Source organism: Phoxinus phoxinus (genome assembly GCF_949152265.1).
Source record: "Phoxinus phoxinus genome assembly, chromosome: 20".
Taxonomy (NCBI): domain Eukaryota; kingdom Metazoa; phylum Chordata; class Actinopteri; order Cypriniformes; family Leuciscidae; genus Phoxinus; species Phoxinus phoxinus.
In genome coordinates, this window is record NC_136895.1 from 20148318 (window position 1) to 20171751 (window position 23434).

Sequence of the window (23434 nt, forward strand, 5' to 3'; positions counted from 1 at the left end):
ACGAGAAGAGTTGAGACGAGAAGAGAAGAGTTTAGAAGAGTTGAGGAGAGTTTAGAAGAGTTGAGATGAGGAGAGTTGAGGAGAGTTGAGTAGAGTTTAGAATAGTTGAGTAAAGTTTAGAAGAGTTGAGTAAAGTTGAGATGAGAAGAGTTGAGATGAGAAGAGTTGAGGAGAGCTGAGAAGACTGAGAGGAGAAGAGTTGAGATGAGAAGAGTTGAAGAGAGTTGAGATGAGAAGAGTTGAGATGAGAAGAGTTGAAGAGAGTTGAGATGAGAAGAGTTGAGATGAGAAGAGTTGAGACGAGGAGAGTTGAGACGAGAAGAGTTGAGACGAGAAGAGTTGAGATGAGAAGAGTTGAGGAGAGTTTAGAAGAGTTGAGAAGAGTTTGGAAGAGTTGAGATGAGGAGAGTTGAGGAGAGTTGAGTAGAGTTTAGAAGAGTTGAGTAGAGTTTAGAAGAGTTGAGGAGAGTTTAGAAGAGTATAGGAGAGTTTAGAAGAGTATAGAAGAGTTGAGATGAAAAGAGTAGAGGAGAGTTGAGATGAGAAGAGTTGAGATGAGAAGAGTTGAGGAGAGTTGAGGAGAGCTGAGATGAGAAGAGTTGAGGAGAGTTTAGAAGAGTTGAGAAGAGTTTAGAAGAGTTAAGATGAGAAGAGTTGAGGAGAGTTTAGACGAGTTTATGAGAGTTTAGAAGAGTTTATGAGAGTTTAGGAGAATTGAGATGAGAAGAGTTGAGGATAGTTGAGATGAGGAGAGTTGAGATGAGAAGAGTTGAGGAGAGTTTAGAAGAGTTTAGATGAGAAGAGTTGAGGAGAGTTGAGATGAGAAGAGTTGAGGAGCGTTAAGGAGAGTTGAGGAGAGTTGAGATGAGAAGAGTTGATGGAAGATAAAAGGTGAGTGGAATCCAGGTGAGATGAGATGATTGAGATGAGAGGAGATAAAAAAGAAAGCAGGCGAGTTGAAAATGACATGATATAGTATGAAAAGAGTGGATAGGAAACTAGGTGAGATGACATGAGATAATACAAAATTAAAGGAGGGGAAACCAGGTGAAGTGAGATGGGATGACTCAAAATGAGAGGAGATGAAAGGAGAAGGTGAGATAATATGAAAAGAGTCAAATGAGACAAGTATAGACAGTAGAGCTCCATGATTCTAGATGTATTAGGAATCATGATCTTTTGGTGCAAAATGATTTAGATTTAGAAGAAAAAAACATTAGACTAGACAAAATAACATGCAAGAGGTTCTGACAAAAATGTACATTGTCTATTTAAAAATAATAATTTGAACAAAATAATAATTTTGAGTCAATGTCAAAAAGTCTATAAACTTTGATCCCAGTACACTTTTATCCCGTTATCAGAGGTGGAAAGTAACGGATTACATTTACTCGCGTTACTGTAATTGAGTAGTTTTTTTGTGTACTTCTACTTTTTTAAGTAGTTTTTTAAATCTGTAATTTTACTTTTACTTAAGTACGTTTTGTTTGAAGTATTGTAATTCGCTCCATTTTAAAATCATATCCGTTACTGAGTAAAAAATAAATAAAATAATAATTTTCAAGGAAAAAAATAATAATAATCGCGCTCCGGAAACTACTGCATTGATTGAAGGGCGGGAGAACCGTCTATCTATGGGAAGAACAAACGCGCATAAAAGGTGATGCATGCAGACCCAGCTGAAAGTGAAACGCCGTCGAATTCTTATGAAGCGAACCATATGGCCAGTATGTGAATAGGCTACTTTAGATGTAGGAAAAACGCGTGGTTGTCCTCGAGGATAGATAGCCTATCCAATGTGCAAAAAGTGTGGACGCAATGTGGCTGCAAAAGGATGAAACATAGAACACCATCCATCCGTGCAGATAAGGGTATGTCCCGTTTGCAGAGTGAATCCCGGAATCCAGTCATAGTAGTAGGCTATATTAATAAATTGAAAGTAGAGCTGTGCAATAAATCCAATCGCGACATGGTCTCTGAATATTAAAGCGCAAAAAGACTGCTATGTAAATATGCTTGTTCTGCGTGCCTCTGTGTGAATGAGCTGCGTCGCGCCTACTACATACTCAAGTATGCCTGATGCTCATTGTGTTTTCAGCCTCTCACAAACAATATGAGGACATGAATACATGAACATTTAGAGAGCTGCTCTGAGAGAACGCCTAATGAGCATTTTCATCATTTTGTTTGAGAAAAACCATTGTCAAATACACTCTGAAACAGGTCTTCACTAGAACCCGTCAAAATAAAAGTTTAGTGTAACTAGGAGAAATTATGATAGAAATAGCATATATTACTATCGTATGCCTATAGAACATAATTCTCAAAATAATAACAACAATAATTTGAATTTAAAAAGATTTAACATTATTTAAGGAATATCTTTTTTTGGGTCCATGGTTTAATTTAATAAATCTGTTCTGCAGAACTTTCCCAAAAAATAAAAGGATACAGTTTACATTTATTGGTATTAAATCATAAAAAGAAACATTCATTTTCTGAATAAAATACATTTCATAGGAGTATTCTTAAACATTTTAATAAATTATTAATGTTAAAAAATAGTTTATCTAATGGTCATTGGTCAGTTATTGAATTTAGTTGATTAGACATGTTTTATTGAAATTTTAATAAACAAAACAAACACATAATTTTAAGTTTGTTATAATAAAAGCATTGTTAAACCAAAAAAACTGTTTTCATTCATTTAACTGTCATTTTTTAACTGATGATAATAATAATAATAATAATAACAATAAATTTATTATAACCGTTTATTTATTTATTAATTGATTAAAGGGGGGTTAATAAAGGCCTTCTGAAGTGAAGCGATGAGTTTGTGTCAGAAAAATATCCATATTTAAAACTTTACAAAGTAAAATAACTAGCTTCCGGCCACACGAAGGGCACCTATTATGCAAAATTCACTTTAACATGATGTTTGAACATAAATGTGTGTTGGATTTATTTTACATCTTGTGAAAAGGGGCATAATAGGTGCCCTTTAAGTCTAAAGCTACGCCATTACGCACTACGCTACTTCGACGTCATAAGTTGTGCTTTAGACGCAAGTAGACTGCGTTTGGCCGGAAGCTAGAATTTTACTTTGTAACATGTTAAATATGGATTTTTTTTCTTAAACTCATTGCTTTGCTTTAGAAGGCCTTTATTAACCCCCCAGAGCCGTATGGAGCACTTTTATGATGAATAGAGGCACTTTAATGGACTTTTTAAATATAACTCTGAAAGAAGAATGTCATATACACCTATAGGATGACTTGAGGGTGAGTAAATCATGGGCTTATTTTCATTTTTGGGTGAACTATCCCTTTAATAGTAATATTTTCTGAGACATTGCCATACTGTGCAAATCTCATACCGTTACGACCCTACACGGGAGAGCCCCCCACCCCACCCCGCTGTTAAAAAAGTAACTAAGTAACTTTTACTCTGAGTAAATTTTAAATTAGCTACTTTTTACTTTTACTTGAGTAGATTTTTAGACCGGTACTTTTACTTGTACTTAAGTAAAATTTCATTGAAGTAGTAGTACTTTTACTTGAGTACAATATTTTATTACTCTTTCCACCTCTGCCCGTTATTTAAATGTTTGTGAAATAAATAACGATAATGTGTGGTTGGATGAAGCTGCTTCATACTGTACATTTACAAGGCAGCTGCTCTCTACGGATCAGTGGCAGCGCGAACGCAGATTTGAATGTTGTATTGTGATGATCGTACTTTCAAAGGTTAACCAAAGTCCCTAAAATATTTGGTTAAACAGTTTCACATTGCAAGCGCCAGCAGAGTGTGAGCAGCACGTGTTTTGTTACTGCTCATATGAACGAGAGCATTCATATTGAAATCATGACGACCGACTCTCTTTAATTAACATAGGCAGCGGCAAAATATGTGCCATTCACGCTTGCGGTGTGTAACAGGCCTGAGACATAGTAGAATCATTGTACTTTAGGAATAAGATCGCGTGGGTGTTTGAATCGAGATCGCGACCTTTTAGCGATAGACGGTCCTAAAAGAGGGAAACAAGATATGATAAAAGCAGAGAACAAGAAAGAGGAGACAAAAAGAGATTAGATGAGAGGATGGTGAGAAGAAGAAAGAGAGTGGAGAAGAAAACAGATAAGATGAAATTAAATGAGATGATATAAGATGAGACGAGAAGAGACAAAACTAGAAGAGAAACAAGATGAAAAGAGAGAGAGGAGGAGAAGAAACAAGATAAGGCAAAATGAAAGATGAGATGAGAATAAATAAGATCCGATAAGAAGAGAGATAAGCGGAGAGGAGACAATACGAGTGTATTGGAGAAACAGAGACAAGAAGAGATGCGACAAACGAGATGAGAAGACGAGCGAGCGGAAAAGTTCACAGGGAGGAAAGACTTGTCACTTGTCTTTTCACACAAGTGAGAGGAGACAAGACGAGACGAGATAAAGGGAGGGGAGACTAGGACACAAACTCCAGTCATGCAAGGATGTTAGCCATGTGATTTCCAATTATTTGATTTGCAAGGATTGGATCATCTTTCTGCTCTCTTTTTCTCCTTCATAAAGCGTAAGACATGCCGGCGCTCTAGAACAATGGCTGGCCGCAACCTAGACCAGTTACAGTTCTTCCTGTAAACGAAACAAACACACCCCACTGAGGGAACACCAAACTGTAAAGGGCGTATATGCCATTCACAGATCCACATCGTTTCAGGTCACATGCTAAAAGAATTTAGGCCATTTTGTGAGTCACATGACACGAAATAACCCTAAGCTCATGGGAGAAACAATCAAAATGAGTTAATGAAGCACATTAGCCACAATATAGCTGAAAGACGGAAAAAGAGGGATGACTATGAGGAGAAGACAAGAACAAGCTGTGAAATATGTCTCTGAACACTAACTCAATCGACTGGTTGGGTGTGTTTAACATACAAACGCAATTAAATTAGACCTTAATCATGCCTTAAATGGATACAAACAAAACCTGATCCGTTTCACATAGACACCGGACATCCTCATCTACTGGAGAGGAATTGTTTTGCTAAACAGAATCGAATAGCATGAAGGCCCATGCACGGCATTATGGGATGCAGTGATGCGATGATACCAAGTTTAAATCCAGGCTGAATTTGAATAACAGCATACTACTCTTATTATATCTACCATATCTTTTTATAGTACTACCATTACAATATGCTTTCCGAATTTTCATTGTATGCATAATAAATACTTTGCCCAAATCATAACACATTGGAAAAAGTACACAATCATACACGATTATCAGGCTAAAGTTACCCACAATCCCTTGCGTCACTTAATACAATTTGTCTGCGGTGGTTTTCTATTGACTTTTTCTGTTGAGATGAGAGGAAATGAGATTAGACAAGAGAGGTTAATGGCAAGGCATTCTGGGATGTGTTGACATCATCTGTACTGATATTAGCTAAACATAATTCCAAATGTGCATGCTATCCATAGTAAACCGAATTTGATATTAAAAATAGCATGTCGCAAATCATATTTTGAACAGTTGAAAATAGTACGCCAAACGTACTTATTGGCATGGCATATGGCATACTATTTTCCGAGTGTGCATACGTTCATGTACTTTAGGCTAATATTAGCCTCAATCTCTTTGCGCGCTATCAAAGTTGACTAGCTTTCGATGGTTTTTGGGACCTTTTCTGTTAAAGAGAAGCATCAGGAATTCAAGATTTGACCTAGTTTATGGTATAAAAATGCAATTATATAATTGGTATAAAAATGCTTTAATATTTACATACTGCCTTACTATATACTCACAATTACTCAATATACTTTCCTCATCACCACAGAAGTGCATATTTAAGACTCTACGAAATCACAATCACATCATCACACGTTTCATTGTTGATTGGCTGAGAACATCTTGCTAGACATATCAGTAGTCACATGTATTTTTTTTCTATCTTGAACTTTATTGAACTTTATTATTACTGTCAGGTGCAAAAACAATGATTAGCTGAGAGGGAGAGAGAGAAATGGAGCAATTTCAACTTTCTTCCGCATGTGCTGCTGCTACATAAAAAACAGCTGTGCTTGACACAGGCTTAACATACACCCTCGTAAACACTCTCTCTCATAAACACACACACACAGATGGGCGTTTTCCATCACACACTCCTCCAGGCTACTGCGAGACCCTGCACGACAAACACAACAATCATCAAGCAGACAATGAGTGTGTCTTTCAGCGAGATGAAAACAGCAAGAAATGGAGGAGCGAGAGAGGAAAAGCACTCAGGAAAGCTGTCTCTCTCTCTTTTGCGGTTCAGTGAGACAAATTTCCCTCAGAGCAGCCGTGTGTGTTTGTCTCTCTCACGCCAGAAAACACACACCAAGGGCACTTCTACAGAGAGTGAATGTACAGTGCTGTGTGTGTGTGTGTAATCTCTGTTCTAGGCGATTTGAGGCCATTCAGTCTCCCTGCCAAGCAGGAATGGTTTTGCTGAAGCTTTCAAATGGATGTGACTCACACACGTTTAATTTTTAAATGAGGATGATTGCTGTTTAAATACAGGTGAATCTCATGAAAACAAGTCCAGGCCACATTGCACATACTGTATAAAGTATATATAAAGAGACATTATTTTCATCAAAATGTTCAAAATTTGCCAAATGAAACATGGTAAAAAAATAAATAAAAAAAAATACATTGACGATTTATTTGTGCATTTGTTTTTTATTAACATTTTTAATATGCTATTCTAATTAATATTATATAATATATTTTTTAACTACTCTGAATGGAAACTTTGTATGTACACACATATTATGCATTTTTTTGCATTATAGTAAAGAGAATGTGATCTTTTGCATTATGCTATTTTGAATTTGTGTGTGTGTGTGTGTGTGTGCAGTAGGTGATGTGGGAAATGCTAACTTTAGCCTGGTAGCATTGAAAGCATACGATCCCTAACCCTCACTGCAAATCGTCATCCAAAGCCACGCCTCCAACACATGAACACAGACCAGACGTGAGACGACCAGAGGCAACGTTATTGGAATACATCATGTATCATTCACCGGTGATAAAACTTTACAGTACGATGTCTGCGTGAACAGGCTTCGCAGTGGTATGCAAACACACGTTGACTGAGAGCGAACACATGCTATTATTTCATTCGGAACGAATGCGATAATTGAACGAACATTTTATGGTCCTACGCCTTCCACAGACGATATATATTTATAAAAATACATTTAGACCGCTTAACATAGTGATTGCTATCAGGATAGGAGACTTTCAACCAGCATAACAAAATAATTTATTCTGTATACCTGTCATTTTCTTTAAAGGGGTTGTATAACGCTCTTTTCACAAGATTTAAAATAAATCTCTGATGTCGCCAGCGCGTGTATGTGAAGTTTTAGCTCAAAATACCACAGATATTTTTATATAGCATGTTAAAGTTGTTACTTTTTGAGGGTGAGCAAAAACGCCTCTTTTGTGTCTGTCCCTTTAAATGCAAATGAGCTACTGCTCCCGGCACAGAGGGCGGAGCTACAACAGCTTGCACTCACACAGACATGCACTGAAAACTTCTAAAGCTTTTAGCCTTTTATGTTCAAACCGGAGTCAGAAAGATGGAGAGACTCAGGAAGAAGTGACAACATGTAGACAACATTTCTGAATGGTTAGTTGATAAATTTATGTCACATGTGTAGTTATCTTCTAGTCATTGATTAGCATATTCTGTCATGATAATCTATAAATCGTGTTCGGGGGGCGGGGTTTATGTAAATTGTAGGGTTTGTGATGTCACTAACCCGGGAGGAATGTCGTGTAGTCCTATACCAGCCGTTTGTTGTAGTCCTTAAAAAGCTTTTTCTTTAAAGAAAATATCTCCCTTTCCTTTGAACTTTGAGCGTTGTAACTTTGCAGATGTTGTTTATGCTCAAACAGCAACATTACACACTAACTAAAGCTAGAAAAGTGAAATCATACTCAACCACCCCTTTAAATAAAATATATTTTAACATTTTTTTCCTAATGATTTTGAGGTTAAACATGATCAAGCTATGTTCCTGACAGGTTACGTGAACTTATAAAAACTAACCTTACGTAAAATAGATAAATAAATAGGTAGGTAGGTATTTGGCAGAACAGCAAAGTCCAAGAAGTGAGCTCAGTAATGCTGTTTTATGACCCGGAACGGTCGTTTCAAGCAACACATCACAAAAGTATATGAGGTGAAACAGTTCTGGACAGAAAAATGGGCCAAAATTACCCCACGTCGCTGCTGTAGGTCTGATTCGCAGATACAGAAAGCCTTTGGATGAAGATATTGGGGATTCAGAAGGTTCCACAGACAGCCTTTATTTTTCACTTTTACATAGGGATTACTAAAACTGTCTAAAACTGTTTTGGGCCCTTATCTAAGTTCCACTGTGTGTTGACCATCTCTCTGAATCTCCACAGGAGAACCGTCCAACACAATGGCCCTTTCAATACCGAGCACTGATAACTATCACATTTCTGACTACACAAGAGCTAAAGAGTCCAACAATGTGACTGACAGACAATTAGTTACACACAAATGGAGACAACACAGAGAAAAAAAAGACGTGTGCTCTCCCATCAGCAACACACTCCTTCGTGACACACAAAAGCATCAAAACCGACAGATGAAACTCACAAACCAGACCCTCCGGGGCCACACACACACACACACGGGCCGAACACAAGTTTGTGTGTGAGTGAGCCTTGCTTCTTTCTAAAATACTCACACTTTTGGGGAATTTTTTTTATAAGCTTACTAAAATACCATCTTTATTCATTTCTAAAAATGCTAAATGTTGTTTATTTCTAAATGATGCATAATGATGTCTTTTAGGAAGTACAAAACAGGAAGTACCCATGGTGGTTAGATTGTATAGGTGAAGAGCTTTTGCGCTAGTTGTGGTCAGTATTACTGATAAAGCCAGTTCCCTAAATGGGGAAGCCATATCCGCCCCGGATGTATGAAACCAACAGCAGAAACGCTCCACAGCCAACCACACACTCTCTGGGGACCTCCGCCACAGCAAAAACAAGGTGATAAACATCCAGAACTGGGAAATGATAAGCAAATGTGAGAATCTGATTCTGCGCTCTATGTTCAATGGCCAAATAATCCGAGCCACCAAACAATCGGAAGCGTTTCCACAACAATATGTTCAAATGACACTAATCTAACAGTTTCCGAATGACATTGTTGTGGGAAAACAAATGTTAAATATTTAAAATGATCCCTGTTATGTGGGGATAAATGATGTTAGTACTATATTGTTTAAATTTGAAGATTTTTAATCAGTATTGGTTTATATTGATTGAGTTCTGTTTCAAGTATTTCAAACTACGGATTTAACTTATAATATTAGATTTTTCATTCAGTCAAAAATCGTAACTTTAATCTATCACTCACAACAGGAAAACAATTATTGGCCTGATCGGTGGTATAAAAGAGATAAAAAAGAAAACCAAACTAGAATTTTGGTCAGACATTATCTGAAGAAAGTGATAAAACTTGGCAAAATGTTTCAACCCTAAATTTAAGCTGATCCGAGTTTTCACGTCAAAATCGAACGTTTTCGCTTAGAAAAGTAGCAGGACATCGCATTTGAGGTACCATTCACATCTGTTTATCAAACATGTTTATAAATTCACTTTTAAACTTGGCGTTAGAGAATAGCGTTAAAGCTTTACTAAATAAAGGGCCGTCCACACCAAGGACGATAACTATAACTAACATTTTTAATAAGCATTTCAATTCAGTGAGACATGGGAGGTCCACACCATAACTATAATGATAACGATATAAAGGAGCATTATAGTTGGAATCACTTTCAGATTTTTTTTTTACAGCTGATGAATGATAAAAACATTAACAGCCAATCAGAAACCACCAACTTTAAAGAGCTCGAGCATTTAAAGCGGCAGACGCCATAACTGCACGTATATTGTGCGTTGGTGTGGATGCTAATATAGTTATCTTTAGGCTGGCTATAGTTAGCATTCTTGGTATGAACAGGCCTAACTCTAACTTTAGCTCGGTCTCTTCTCGCTAGCAAGGATGAACGTGGTCTTTGTGCTATTGTTCTTAGCCTGCAAGTGTTTAGCTTATTAATTACACGTTGGCCTTGCGTCCACCAGCGGCATCTACGAGCACAATGAAGCCAGCCATTCTGTTTGCTAACAGTGGGCATCTCTGTCTGTGTCTCTCGTTCTCCTTCTCTCTCCGAGGAGTCAAGAGCCAGAACCGTAGAGCGTGCCAGCGGCGTCATTTCAGCAGCGTCCAGAGAGACGGTAACAGACACCGCTGGCGCAAACAAACACGCACACACACAGACACAGGCCGCACGAACACCTGGGCTCTCTTCGCTGCTGGCACGCGATGCCGATAACCTCTGAGACAGAGAGAAAGCCTGGGTGAAACGTGCCGTGTTTGGATAGATAACATCGGCGGGAATCGGTTCAACGGTTTTGATCGGGTGGATCCGCAGATGTGAGATAATGCCAATCCAGGTCTGATGTTATCCTGAAAGTGGAGATGGTGGAAAACAAACATTAACATACTAGGTGTTAACTCAACTTTGAGACTGTCTAAAAAATTTTTTGAAAAAAGTTGAAAAAGTCTCTCAAAATATTCATACAGTTTTTGTAAAAATGGTTTTAGCTTGTGTTGACCTTGCTGCTTTGAAAATAAGTTATTTTCTAGCATCAGTTTGTTGTGACTAATCAGATTCGTTGATGCAGATATAATATGCTAATCCAACTCTGATGCATATTAAAGAGACAACAGTGAGAATCCTACACACAAGAAAAAAGGACATTTAAAAAAAAAAAAAGATAATGAAGAAAATATAAACATAGAAACCAGTTAGTTGAATATTTGGAAAAATAACTGGGTTTTTTTTAATGTAACTAGGTTATCTTTCTACGCTGAAAATAATAATTTCTATTCTTTCTAGGCTAACTACAAGCTTCAGTTTGTTGTGACAAACATTATTATTCATATGAAAAACAGCTAAGCTAACAGGCTGCTAGAAATATGAACGCTCCCAAAGCAAACTCAACAAATAGATTCGGTCCCTCTGATCTCTTAATAAAGTTTTTCAGCCAATCAGAAAACAGATTCAATCGGTCGTTGTAGGGCTACACGATATAAAAAAAAAAACGACATTGTGAGATATACAGTATATTGCGATATGAAAAAAAAAAAATTCACATGGGAATAGCTCTTTTTAGAAAGAATTAATAATTCTAGAATTATTGGGGTGATTTTGCGTGTATAAGTCCATTCAAGCATAAATAGCCGCGAAAGAGAACGGATTTCGATGTTTGCGTTCAGAATTGAGATCTCTTCAGTGTCGTCTTGTGCTCGAAAGGTTTAAAATCGCTTGAATTTTTAAACTGACAGGACAATAAACACATGCAAATTAGAAACTTTCTCTGTATGGTTAAACTTCAAACCGTGGTGCCAGGTCTATACGGATTAACAATTCTTGACATCGCACATCCTGCGATGTGACTATCGCGGCTGCGCTCATCATGATATCGATGTCAACTGAGAGTAAAAAACAAAAAACACGTTCAAACGCTGCAACAAAGAGGCTGCTGGGAAACATAGCATTTTTTTTTAGGCTAACGGCAGGTGACCTACGAAACAAAAAACCCTTCCATTTCTTCAAACTCTTTTTTCCTTCTTCAAACATTAAATGCACCCATTGAGAGGAACTCTGCGAGAACGAGCAGAAGGCGAATGTTCTCTTGTGTGGGTGCAAGAGTTCACACGTACATTCACCGTTTTACAGTTCCAACATGAAGACCACAATGAGTCTTTGTGCGGGCCTCTCAGACGGTATTGCTTAGATTTGTCATCATGTTGATGGACTATAAAGAGTCGTTTGATAGCTTTGAGAAGCAGGACTTTTCTTTCGTTTCTTCACTAGCTGCCAGGCCCCACTTCTCAGTCATTCGTCAATGAATAATAGCGCTTTAGAGAGCTTGGGACTGCAAGAAAAGATTCAAGCTGCCGTCATCCTGAACTATGACTTGCATCTGAAAATGTTGGTTTGAGTTCTCAAAAACATCTATATTGACGTTTCTATCACCCTGTTTTAATGCGCATTTTGAAGTATCGCATCAGAAGCGAGTGATGGAAACGCCAAATTTAGAAAAAAGAAATCCCTTAATTCGACAAACGTTTTTACGCTAGTACGAATAATGGGAGATGGAAACGCATTTGCTGAATAAATTCTGACGTAGCGAACATTAAACCAAAGTGCCTAATCGGCTGTTTCCGCTGATAGTGTTTTATTTACTGTTGGTTACTAGGTTACCAATACCACTTTCATCCGCTCAAACAACTTGATGGAAACGCGCCCGATTCTGGGTTTTTCGCGAACTTTGAAAAGATTCGCCTCACGTTTGGATGGAAATCTAGCTTATGGCATGTCGACCGTGTCCTGTAGTCTTAAAAGATCTAGTCTTTTAGAGACCTACAATTACATTTCAACACTTTGCTAACACATTAGAAAAATCGTGTCTTCTAGGTGGTTTTAGCGTGTAGGGTTTTAAAGTGTTGTACAGAAGTTGCTAGATAGAGTGTACATTGTGTTGTTTTGGGGATGCTAGCGTGAAATTATGCACTAAATAACATTAATATTAAATAAAATTATATGCACATAATAAGCTAAATTATGTATGCACTGCGCAGTCTTCGCAAACCAAGTTAGCATTGACAGGACAGTGTGTGTTACATAACACCACACCATATCCATCACACATACTGTTATTTTAACCTGCCTTTGCTGCTTAATGTGCCTTAAAGCAGTTTAGCTCAGTTTGAGATATAAACAAAGGTTGTCGCCAGAACTGTCATCGCAGCGGTCCGTCACAAAAGCAGTCAGAGAGAGAGAGTTAGCGATATCCAGCCACTGTCAAGCGCCACATGACTCAACAGGGGTTTGTCCTATATTAAGCTCAGTGAGTCAGAGGCGATGGATCACATCCGCACACACATCAAGTCGAGCGACAGAGAAATCACACACACCTTTGACGGAAAAGCACAGAGGCGGTGCCAGGTTACAGCGAATGCATCAGATGGTAATACCATGGTATTTTAATATAAGCATGGAACTAAATGATTACCATATGTTTTACATGTTACTTCAAAGAAACATGGTATAACAGTGGTACTACACCCGTAAATGCACAAAAATAGCATTACTATGGTAACTTTCCAAAAACCATGTCATTACTGTCCATGTCCAAATCATGGTATTACTGTACATGCACAAGAAAACATGGTATTACTGTACATGCACAAGAAAACATGGTATTACTGTACATGCATAAGAAAACATGGTATTACTGTACATGCACAAGAAAGCTGTACATGCACACGAAAACATGGTATTGCTGTAGTAAATATCCAAAGCCATGGCAATGGAACTGTACACAGAGAAAAACATGATGCTACTGTGGTAAATGCCATAGACATAGTAGTATTTGTACAGTACATGCTAATATACAGTAGTGGTAAATGTCCAATGGTAAACTATTGCATTTCAGTTGTACATGAACAAAAGAAAATGGAATTAATGTGGTAAACGTCCAGAAACATTGTATTACCATTGTACATATCCAAAAAAACATAGTATTTCTGTGGCACATGTCATAAAAACATGCTATTGTTGTGATATTTATGAAAATTAACAACAGCAACCATAGTTCAACTAGTATTTGTAGTGAAACCAATCTTCTAAAAGAAACATGGCTACTAGAGTTGAACTATAACAACGCCATGGTTCATTTTCATGTTTTAAAACATGGTATTATTGTGTAAAATGTACAAAATGATATTGATAACCTTAAACAATCCCTGTGATGTTACAAGTACAGACTGTGATAGTATGGTACAGTGATTGCAACAGATGGTAATACCATTATACTTTGGTATATTCAATACAACCAAATGATAGAGAATACCATAGTTTTTTTATCATGGCATGATGGCAGATGTCCAAATAACCACAGCATTACATTTACATCAGTCAACAACAGTCTCCCAGGTGGCATTGTGCCCACAGAATACACACACTGCCAAATTATAATCAAACTTTAATTCTGCCAAGTCAAACTTCGCTTTAGTGACTTATGTAGTGACAAATTCAAGCTACATAAACTCTCAGTCTGTCACTACAACCTGAAACAACACTACATCAGCGGATTAATAAACACAGATGTACTGTAGTAAAAATCAACTAGCGTAACTGTAAACCACAGAGGAAACCATAGAGGAACACATGATCCTAAAGAAAATTACTTCTACTTTTAAAGAACACAAAAATGGACTAAGCAAAGCCACATCCTACATTATTTGCTGATTCATATCTTGTTGTTTTTCAATACAAAGCTACATAACCAAGCCCTTTCTAGCAAACACTTGATGGTGAAACTACGTTTTCTAACATAGTCGTTAATCATCTTGTAGCTGAAGGAAAATCAATTGAGTCCAATAAAGAGGGCATGGAACTGTGAGTGTGTGTGTGTGTGCGTGTGTGTGTGTGTGTGTTGCATACAAGAGTGCGTGCCGCGACGTGTAAAGAGTGCCGTGTTTTCTCAGAGGTCTACGGAGGGACGCTGACTTTGAAAATGGGGAAGGGGGGGTCAAGGAAAATTAGAAATGCTCAAATTCTCAATATAGGAAGATTAACAGAAAATATATCAGTGCAAAGAGTAAAGTATGATGAGAACGACCATCTGTACCTGCCACGTTGACTTTCTCTGGGTTGACAGGGTTCGGTCCAGGGGTCCCGGTTCCATTGGTCAGGTTAGTACTTGTGCCGTTGTATATGATATTGTCCACTTTAGACTCCAGCTTTGATAATCTCTGCATTATATTGTCCAGAAGAACAGCTAGAGTCTTCTTCAGATCTGCACGAAAGAATATTATATACATATAATCAGCTAAAAGATTACAATGGAATAAACGCAGTAATTATTAAAGACTAAAATTAATATATATATATATATATATATATTAGGGATGCATAACGATTAATCGCAATTAATCGTTTGCAGAATAAAAGTTTACATCATATATGTGAGTGTACTGTGTAAAATAATTATGTATTTATAAATACACACACATGCATGTATATATTTAAAAAATATTTACATGTTTATATACATTTTTATATTTAAATATTATTTATATTATATATAATTATAAATACTTAATATATAAATAGATTTCTTTCTGAAAATTATACATGCATGTTTGTATATTTATATATACATAATTATTATACACAGTACACACACATATATGATGTAAACAAAAACTTTTATTCTGCAAACGATTAATTACGATTAATCGTTATGCATCCCTAATATATATATATAATTATATTATATATGCAAACAAACAGGCTTATTTTTTAAATGTTTTGCATCCGACTGAAATTTCATGAGTGCATAAATACGCAACATATGCAAATATCTGTAAATAAGTCGTTTTTTTCTTTGATTTTTTACTTTGTCTGCCACAAGTTTCAAACTAAGCATTTATCCATCTTGTATTCTGTACAAATAGAATAGAAAAGAATAGAACAAATCATTATGGTGAAGAAATAGGCATTTTCATACCCCCACACACTAACTGAATGAGGTCAACACACCTTCAGCATTTCAAACAGGTTTTAATATGATTTCAGCTGAAACCCAAGCTTCCTGCAGAACAGAGGGATTAAGAACCATCCATATGCTCCATAACTCAATAATCTGGAGTTTCATCTTGATAACACACTATGAAAGATGATTATGCTCAAATGCAGAGAGACTCAGAGAGGACGAGCGGGGCGTGGAATGATCCGAATGCAATTATGAATAAGAATCCCGAGATTCATTTAGTAGAGATTGATTCTTGATTCAGTAATCCAGTTTAAAGAATCCAGTAAACAAACACACCACATGTAATAAACTATAAAAATACAGAGGGAGGATGAATAGGTATCATTCTTTTACCATGGAGCATTTCTCCTCTTAGGGGATTCTGGGTGACATCACCTCGTGGCAACTACTCGAATGAAGAACAAATATGATTTCCATTGACATAATTCACAAAGCCTTTTAAACTACTTGTTCTTTCTCTAAATATAATTTTTCATGCATAAACGCGTCACATTATGAAAGTTAAACTTGTGAATGTCTTAACTCATTTAACTCATTTCATCTCTTTCTCTCTGGCTCAAATAATTGTCCAAATCCAGTCGGATTTTCTCTGACAGATGGAGACAAGAGTATAATCCATATTTCTATGTCACCGAATACTACCTCTACTCACAATTATGATGACGTCATGACATCATCATCACACTTCCCAGGACTAAATCCCTCAGAGAGCAGTAAACCCTTCAGGGCCAGTCACACTTGCATAACCGGCATGTGACTTAAAGGTGCTAAAGCTAGGAATCATGCTAAGTTCAAATACTTGTTTCTCCGAAAAACAACGTGACAACCATTTAATCTACTTTGAAATGTGAGTTCCGTGTCAGAAAGTCTGTTTTTTGTTTTGGTCTGTGTGATTCTGGCCACTGCCAAAGCAACCAAAAGTATTTCGACATCTTGGGTTGCCAGTTGGCAGAAAACGCAGCGTTTTGTAGCCATGGAAGCCAGCAAATGAACTGCGTGAGAGATCGCAGATTCTACCCGACCTAAAAAGCATCAACAATAAAACACTGCAAACGTATACATTAGCTGTCCAACTTGCAGTGTAAGGCTCGTCGCTTTCCAATGTCAACTGCGCTCGTTCCTGTTGTGTCCTCAATCTGGCAACCCGCGTGAGCGTCGAGTCTGAGGAGGAAGGGGCGTGAGGAACTCCTCTACAATATTTAGAATTTGGACTGCAGTACCCATTTCAACCACTAGCTGTCAATATTAAATACTGCACCTTTAACATTTTTCACAGTACAGAAGTACTTATTTGTCAGTTCCACTGTTTTGCGGGAATAACAAATGTTACAGTCAGATAATAATGGCATCGTGACTTGAAAAACTAGAGTTTTTGCACCGTTTTGAGGGAAAACAGAAAACAAAACAAAAACTTCTTCTACCGATATTTAAAAGCATCCAACAATATTCACATGTAAATTAATTAAAAAATTGTTCGGATAATAACTTTAAATATAAGCCACTCATTCCAAATGAAAAAAGTGGATTAAAATCCCATCTTTTTACATTATTCATTTTTTATAATTATATTACATTATACAATTTAGCAAAAATATAATGCCACAAATGACAACAATCATTTATAATAATTATCAAATATACATAATGAATATGCTTTCATTGTTTTAAATAGAGGGGCATCAGTCGGCCAGCCAATTTTTGTCCGATTTCTATTTTGGACTTGCACACAAACTGCACTGCAATTCTTCAAACTTCTGCACTTCCCAAAATGTAATTTGTGTGGAAATATTACAAAGTCTGTAAACAGGACGTTAACACAGACCAGAGATGGAACGTGCTGAGAACGTGCTGTTCTCCTCGTGACAAAGAGGAGAACACAGACGCGCCAGCAGAGCAAATACTGTGTCAGGTATAGCAAGCTCACTGTTCAAGATGCTCAAAATATGGGAAGAATAATTGGGTTTGGGGGTTTATATGAATGTCTCTGAAGGGAACAGGTAGGCCTGTCGCGATAGTCGATAAATCGATTAATCGCACGATAAAAAAAAATGACCTCGATAATTTTTCTAGCCGCGATAATTTCATTTGCATACTTGTTTGTTATCCGCGACTGAACGACAACTATCGTTTCCTAAGCGTAGGAGAAGTGAACCCTCTTGTCAGTTGCATTGTTTTTTGTGTGGGGAGGCGGCGCTTGTCAGTCACATGGACTTTGTGTGGGAAGGCGGGAGTGCTTGAGGCGACTGCCGAGTAGAGCGAAAAGACTAGACGCAAGTTGTGACATGGAATTGGTTTCAAAGCCAAACGCGACAGCTGCAGTGTGGGAGCACTTCGGATTCAAACCGAATGACCGTGGTGAACCACTTAACCTGAGCGAGCCGGTATGTCGCATTTGTTGTAAAACAGTAGCCTATCGACTAAAACCAGTGTTGTGCATGAACGCGTTCATATTTTCGCCGAACCCTGAACTGAACGAATCACTTTTCATACAATGAACGTGAACGAGAGATTTTTCGAAAGAACTCATCTGATTTTTTTGTACATAGCATAGCCTATTTGTTAGGATTTTAGTATCATAATGATTAGGCTAATAAATGCACGCACAATTATCCGTGAACTTGATTTGAACAAATGCCTTTCAACATGAGCAAAATTCAGAATTAAATTAATGTGCAGAAATTTGTACAAATAGAGAGTAGGATATGTAGGCCTACTATACTATAGCCATTAAAAAAAGCGTTTCATATTTGTTAAAATATTATAATGTTATTTTTTTTCCCCATTTATGTTGATTTATGAAAAGTGAACAGCACGACCGAGTATAGGATGCGCAATATGAGACATGGAGCGGGTCAGACATGATTTTGACCGTTGAAGTTGAAGTTGTTATAGAAAGCCTTTCTTTAAAGTGAATTTCGTTTTGTATAAATTGTATCTTAATTTTAATCAATTTTTCATCAACCAATTGCCTGTATTTAATGAATAGGCCGACGAAACAAATATAACGGAGGCGCTCGCGCGCTCAATTGCGCACGTGAACTAGAGCACATCCTAACTTAACGAAACTGCAGTGTATGCCTCACACAGACACGACAAATACACCAAATACACAAAGCTTGAAATGTCTTTAAACGAAATAATTCAAAAAGAAAAAGGCTACTCTCTGATTATGTAATCGATTATTAGGCTTATGTGCATTTCTCTCTGTAAGCGCGTTCACACGGAGATGGCGATCGTCAACTTCATCTTTGCAGCCGAGTCGACACTTTTAGAGAAAACACTTGTTTATTAATAAAAATCAATACACGTGTCACCGGATTTACAGATGCACGCACACATATTATTTCGAAATAACGAGATATTGTGTTGAAATAACATTATTATTAATAATAGCCTACATCTTTGTTAAAAGAATTTAACAAATGAACGTGAACTAGTTCATTTTTAGATATGTGAACTTAGTTCATTTAAAAAAAAAAAAGAACTATGAACATGAACTAGTTCATTATCATCTGTGTGAACTGAGAGACTGAGAGTCCATTGCTTTTATTGTTTTTGGTAGTTTTGTTCATTGTTATTGTGGATATTGAAAATGTTTTCCATTTTCATTGTTAAATAGTCTTTGGAAATACACGTTTATTGAATTTTGAAAGGTGTATGTGCATTATTATGCCATTATCATTATTCTAGATGAAAATGGTCTCAGATCGACGATATTATCGTTTATCGCGATAATTTCTTGGACAATTTATCGTCCAGCAAAATTTGTTATCGTGACAGGCCTAGGAACAGGCTGTCTTAAGAAAAGTTTCGCTGGCATTTTCTTTTTCTCTTATCTCTCTATAAAAAAGTAGTGTTAATAAGCGCAGTGCTACTTTGTGTACAGTGGTACTAAAAAAAACGCGCTGCTGTCTGTTCCATAAGTGCCACCTACTGGCAGAGAGTGAATTTTTTAGTCCGTCTACTGTTTTTTTTTTTTTTTTTTTTTTGCAGGTATGGCATAATTTCACAAATCTAAAGTCAGACCACTCGGTTTTTGTTCTAAATCTTGAAATACAATCTAATTAAAAAACAATGTTCATAGCATCTTTGTTTGGATGGTGATTAAAATGCAGTGGTTGCCTCTATTTTCAAATGGATGCAGATATTAAATACAGACATTTTTATGGCCAGTTTATTTTAAAAAATAAAATTAAAAAAATCATCAGCAACTGGTATCAGAATCGGCCAATTTGCTTGTAGAATGAAATCGGAATCGTCCATGAAAAATCATGATAACTAGTTTTAAACTATTGTTCACTATCTTATTTTTAAAAAGTAGAAATTAAACAATACTTAAAAATCAGTTCTGCGCATATATATATATATATATATATATATATATATATAAAATAAATCAAAAACATACTTTAATATTAAACAAATAATGATACAATAAAAACATGAATTTAAAAAAATGCCACAAAAGCATAGAAAAATTTCAGACATAAAGGAATCTGTAAATTCTTCTATATTTCAAAGCGTATACCACCCTAACATAAAACCACCATTGATGACCATCATTATAGTTTAGACTGGGTTAAGATGGTCAAGTTAGGGTTAAGTTAGATGAGTCTAACCCAGATCTGAATTTGTGTTTTTACCCTTCATATTACCACGGTGAGTCAGATCTGACCTTACATTTCGGTCTCTTTCTCTAGCACTCTCTCACTTTCACTCTCAACGGATAATACAAATTGATCTTTCGCTTTGGCCTGGTTTAATAATTTCTGGGTGTCTGTAACTCTCTCCTCACCTGTCTGTCTGTCTGTCTGTCTCACTTATTAACTGCAAATGGGATGCATCTCCTGGAGCTTCAGCGAGACGCGATGTAGACAGGAGACAATATACTGACCAAGATTAGATTACGGAGAGCAAGATATAGATCCACATTATGAACAAAACGCCGCAGTTCTGGTTTACAGGAAAAGCAGAAAGCGGACCAGAATACAATACTTGGACATACAGCAAACTAAAACTAAACTAAAAAGGAACTTGATTCTATCACAGATGTCACTGTACTTGAATTGAACAGGTCAAACAGGAACAGATCAGGTTGAGACGGGAATCTGTTCTTCGAAGAAATGTTCCCACCGGACCGTTTAATCGATGTGTAGCAACACCCGTAATAATGGGGGCTTGGCTAGGTTTAACGCTTATGAATGCCTGTACGGCCTTGCGCATTTTACTTTCGCTTTCGAATGAGCTGCAATTGCTTGAATGGTGGGTTCATTATTATTATTTATGATTATGTTTGCATGATTCCTATTAGCATTACTCTTAAATCCAAAATATTGCCAAAATAGAAGCTTTTACATTTCCGCCATCATCTTGTCAGTCAGCTCGCCTCACTGTCGCCACGTGATAAATGAAATCTTGGCTGCTGATCAGTTTTTAATTGTTGTGTCTGTTCTCTAATTGTGCGGCTGAACACCGATTATCGCAGCAAGCCAACAATGAACCAAGGCTCACTGTGGATCACAGCCAAACCACTAAGAATGATATGCCAAGAAGTTTACAAATATTGTCAAACGTGTTTAACACTCGCAGATGAGTTCCTTCTAGAAATGGACTTAATATTGAAACCTGAGTTTTTTTTTGTTGTTGCCCGCATTCGCCACCAAGTGAAAATCGCGATTATTTTCATGAAATGGCCGAAAATTGGTTATTCAATTAATAGTCAATAACTATTAAGGGCTGCCCCCTAATAGTCAACTAAACACAATTGTATTACCGGTAGTCAAATTTCCCTGTGGTAATTACAGTAGGCCTATGTCGGGTAGGAAGTCATAACGTTCTCCTATCATCCATCCCCCTCAAATATGGCTTATCATTTGAAACATGTAAGTAGTAGCAACTTAACTTGGCCACTTGATCTAATGTAAACATAGATCAGGGTTGTCAAACTCAGATCCAAAGTTTAGTCCCAACCCTGCTTCAACACACACACACCTGTAGTTAATAAGCCTGAATGACTTGATTAGCTGGATCAGGTGTGTTTGATTTAGGGTTGAAGATAAACTCCTTTGTTTGACACCCCTGACCTAGATAAAAGGCTGTATAAACAACAAATATTGGATCTTCTGAAACACCACCACAGACCCATTTTATCTACCAAGTGAAAACCGCAATTAAAACCAACAGATTCTATTGTACGGTGTCTAAATACATAAATAATGACTCATTTTAAAGCAAAACATTTTTTAGACCTCACTACATTATAATGCACAATTCGCTAAATGTATATTGCTTTTGAGATTTGCCAAAGATAGCGTTTTTTGCTAAAAACAAATGTTGAGATCATACAATAATTATCAGACCCCCTGCAACACAACCCATCACGGATCCCCTGTTGATGACCCCTGCCTTGAGAAAATGAAGTACTTCCTCCTCACACTGGTTGAGTTACCTCTAATAGCATGGACCTTAATTAGCATTATAACCAACCGACTAAGGCATTTGGTGCTGATAATGTTACCACGGCTACGTCTTACACGTATGACATTTCACCTGCTGGAGCACGCGGTATGCTATCGGGGTCAATCCTCCTAAACGAGAAACCCAAAAGTAACGTGTTCACTTGCACCAAACACCTCTGGAGGTTTCTTGAACCCAGTAAATACAACAAAAATTGAGACTTCACCTGTAAAAGAAGCTGTTTAGTGCAAGAAACGGTGGGCGTATTGTTTGCAAGAAGCTGTGTGGTGTGTGTCTTTGCTTCTGGATCGATAGTCATCCGTGGGCCGTAATGAGGCCTCTTGCCCAACGGAGCGCCTCTATTAGCGGCATGAATAAGTTATCGACGGCTGTGTTCCGAGAGAAGGGCTAAAGCAGACACCGCCGCAGCTTTCTTCTGCTTAAGAACGATGACATTGTCTCTATAAACATTGATTGTTATGGTTGCGGTCCATCACAAATGCGACTTCTGCACGGCATCGCTTCTCAGCTGCAGCCTCAGGTCATCATGGGAGCTAAATATAGGTTAAAGCATGCAGTGGAAGATAACAAAAAAAACGCAGGGAAAGACAAAGCCAGAGGAGTTATAACAAGCCGCAGTGCTGCAGCCGTGTCGATTTATACGGCTGATATGAAAAACTGACTTCAAACTGACTGCTGGATGCAAATCAGTTTTGCCAAAACTGCAGTTTTCCCATCTCCAGTAGCTTTTCCTCATAGTACAGCTCTCTATTCCTCACACCAACTTCAAACGAATTCAAATGAAGGTTTCTCACGGAGCTGCATATGAGATGACAACATTCTGAACTTCTACTGCAAGCGGTAAATGAAAGTAGCTTCATCGGTTGCGACTGACCAACAAGATCTTCAACGTTCCCAAACAAAAAAATGAGAAATACCGGTGATGAGATGTCAACTAAGAAATTAATCGTACGATTGCAATTCTCAGTTATCCAGGTCATAATAGAACGTCATAGTAGAGGTAGGTCAAGTAGATTTACTTCTGTAACTCAAAATGTTCACAGCTCATCCAGGTGGCTTCAGCGGTTGAGACTGACGATGAAGATCTTCAAAGTTTCCAAATTAACAAGACAGAAATATGAATGTGAGACGTCAACTATTAGGGATGGGAATTGAAAACCGGTTCCACTCGAAAACTGGTTCTAAGTTGTATGAACCATCGATATTGTATGCTCTCGACGTTATT

The 23434-nt window shown here is 37.3% G+C and overlaps 1 protein-coding gene across 1 annotated transcript in view; it reads right to left on the reverse strand.

Moving 5' to 3' along the window:
• mgat5 (alpha-1,6-mannosylglycoprotein 6-beta-N-acetylglucosaminyltransferase) overlaps window positions 1-23434 on the reverse strand; it is a 65282-nt gene that overhangs the window by 31462 nt on the left and 10386 nt on the right. Inside the window, exon 3 of the mRNA XM_079593981.1 lies at window positions 14806-14973. Coding sequence (XP_079450107.1) covers window positions 14806-14973 — 168 coding nt within the window. The remainder of the gene's footprint in view (window positions 1-14805; window positions 14974-23434) is intronic.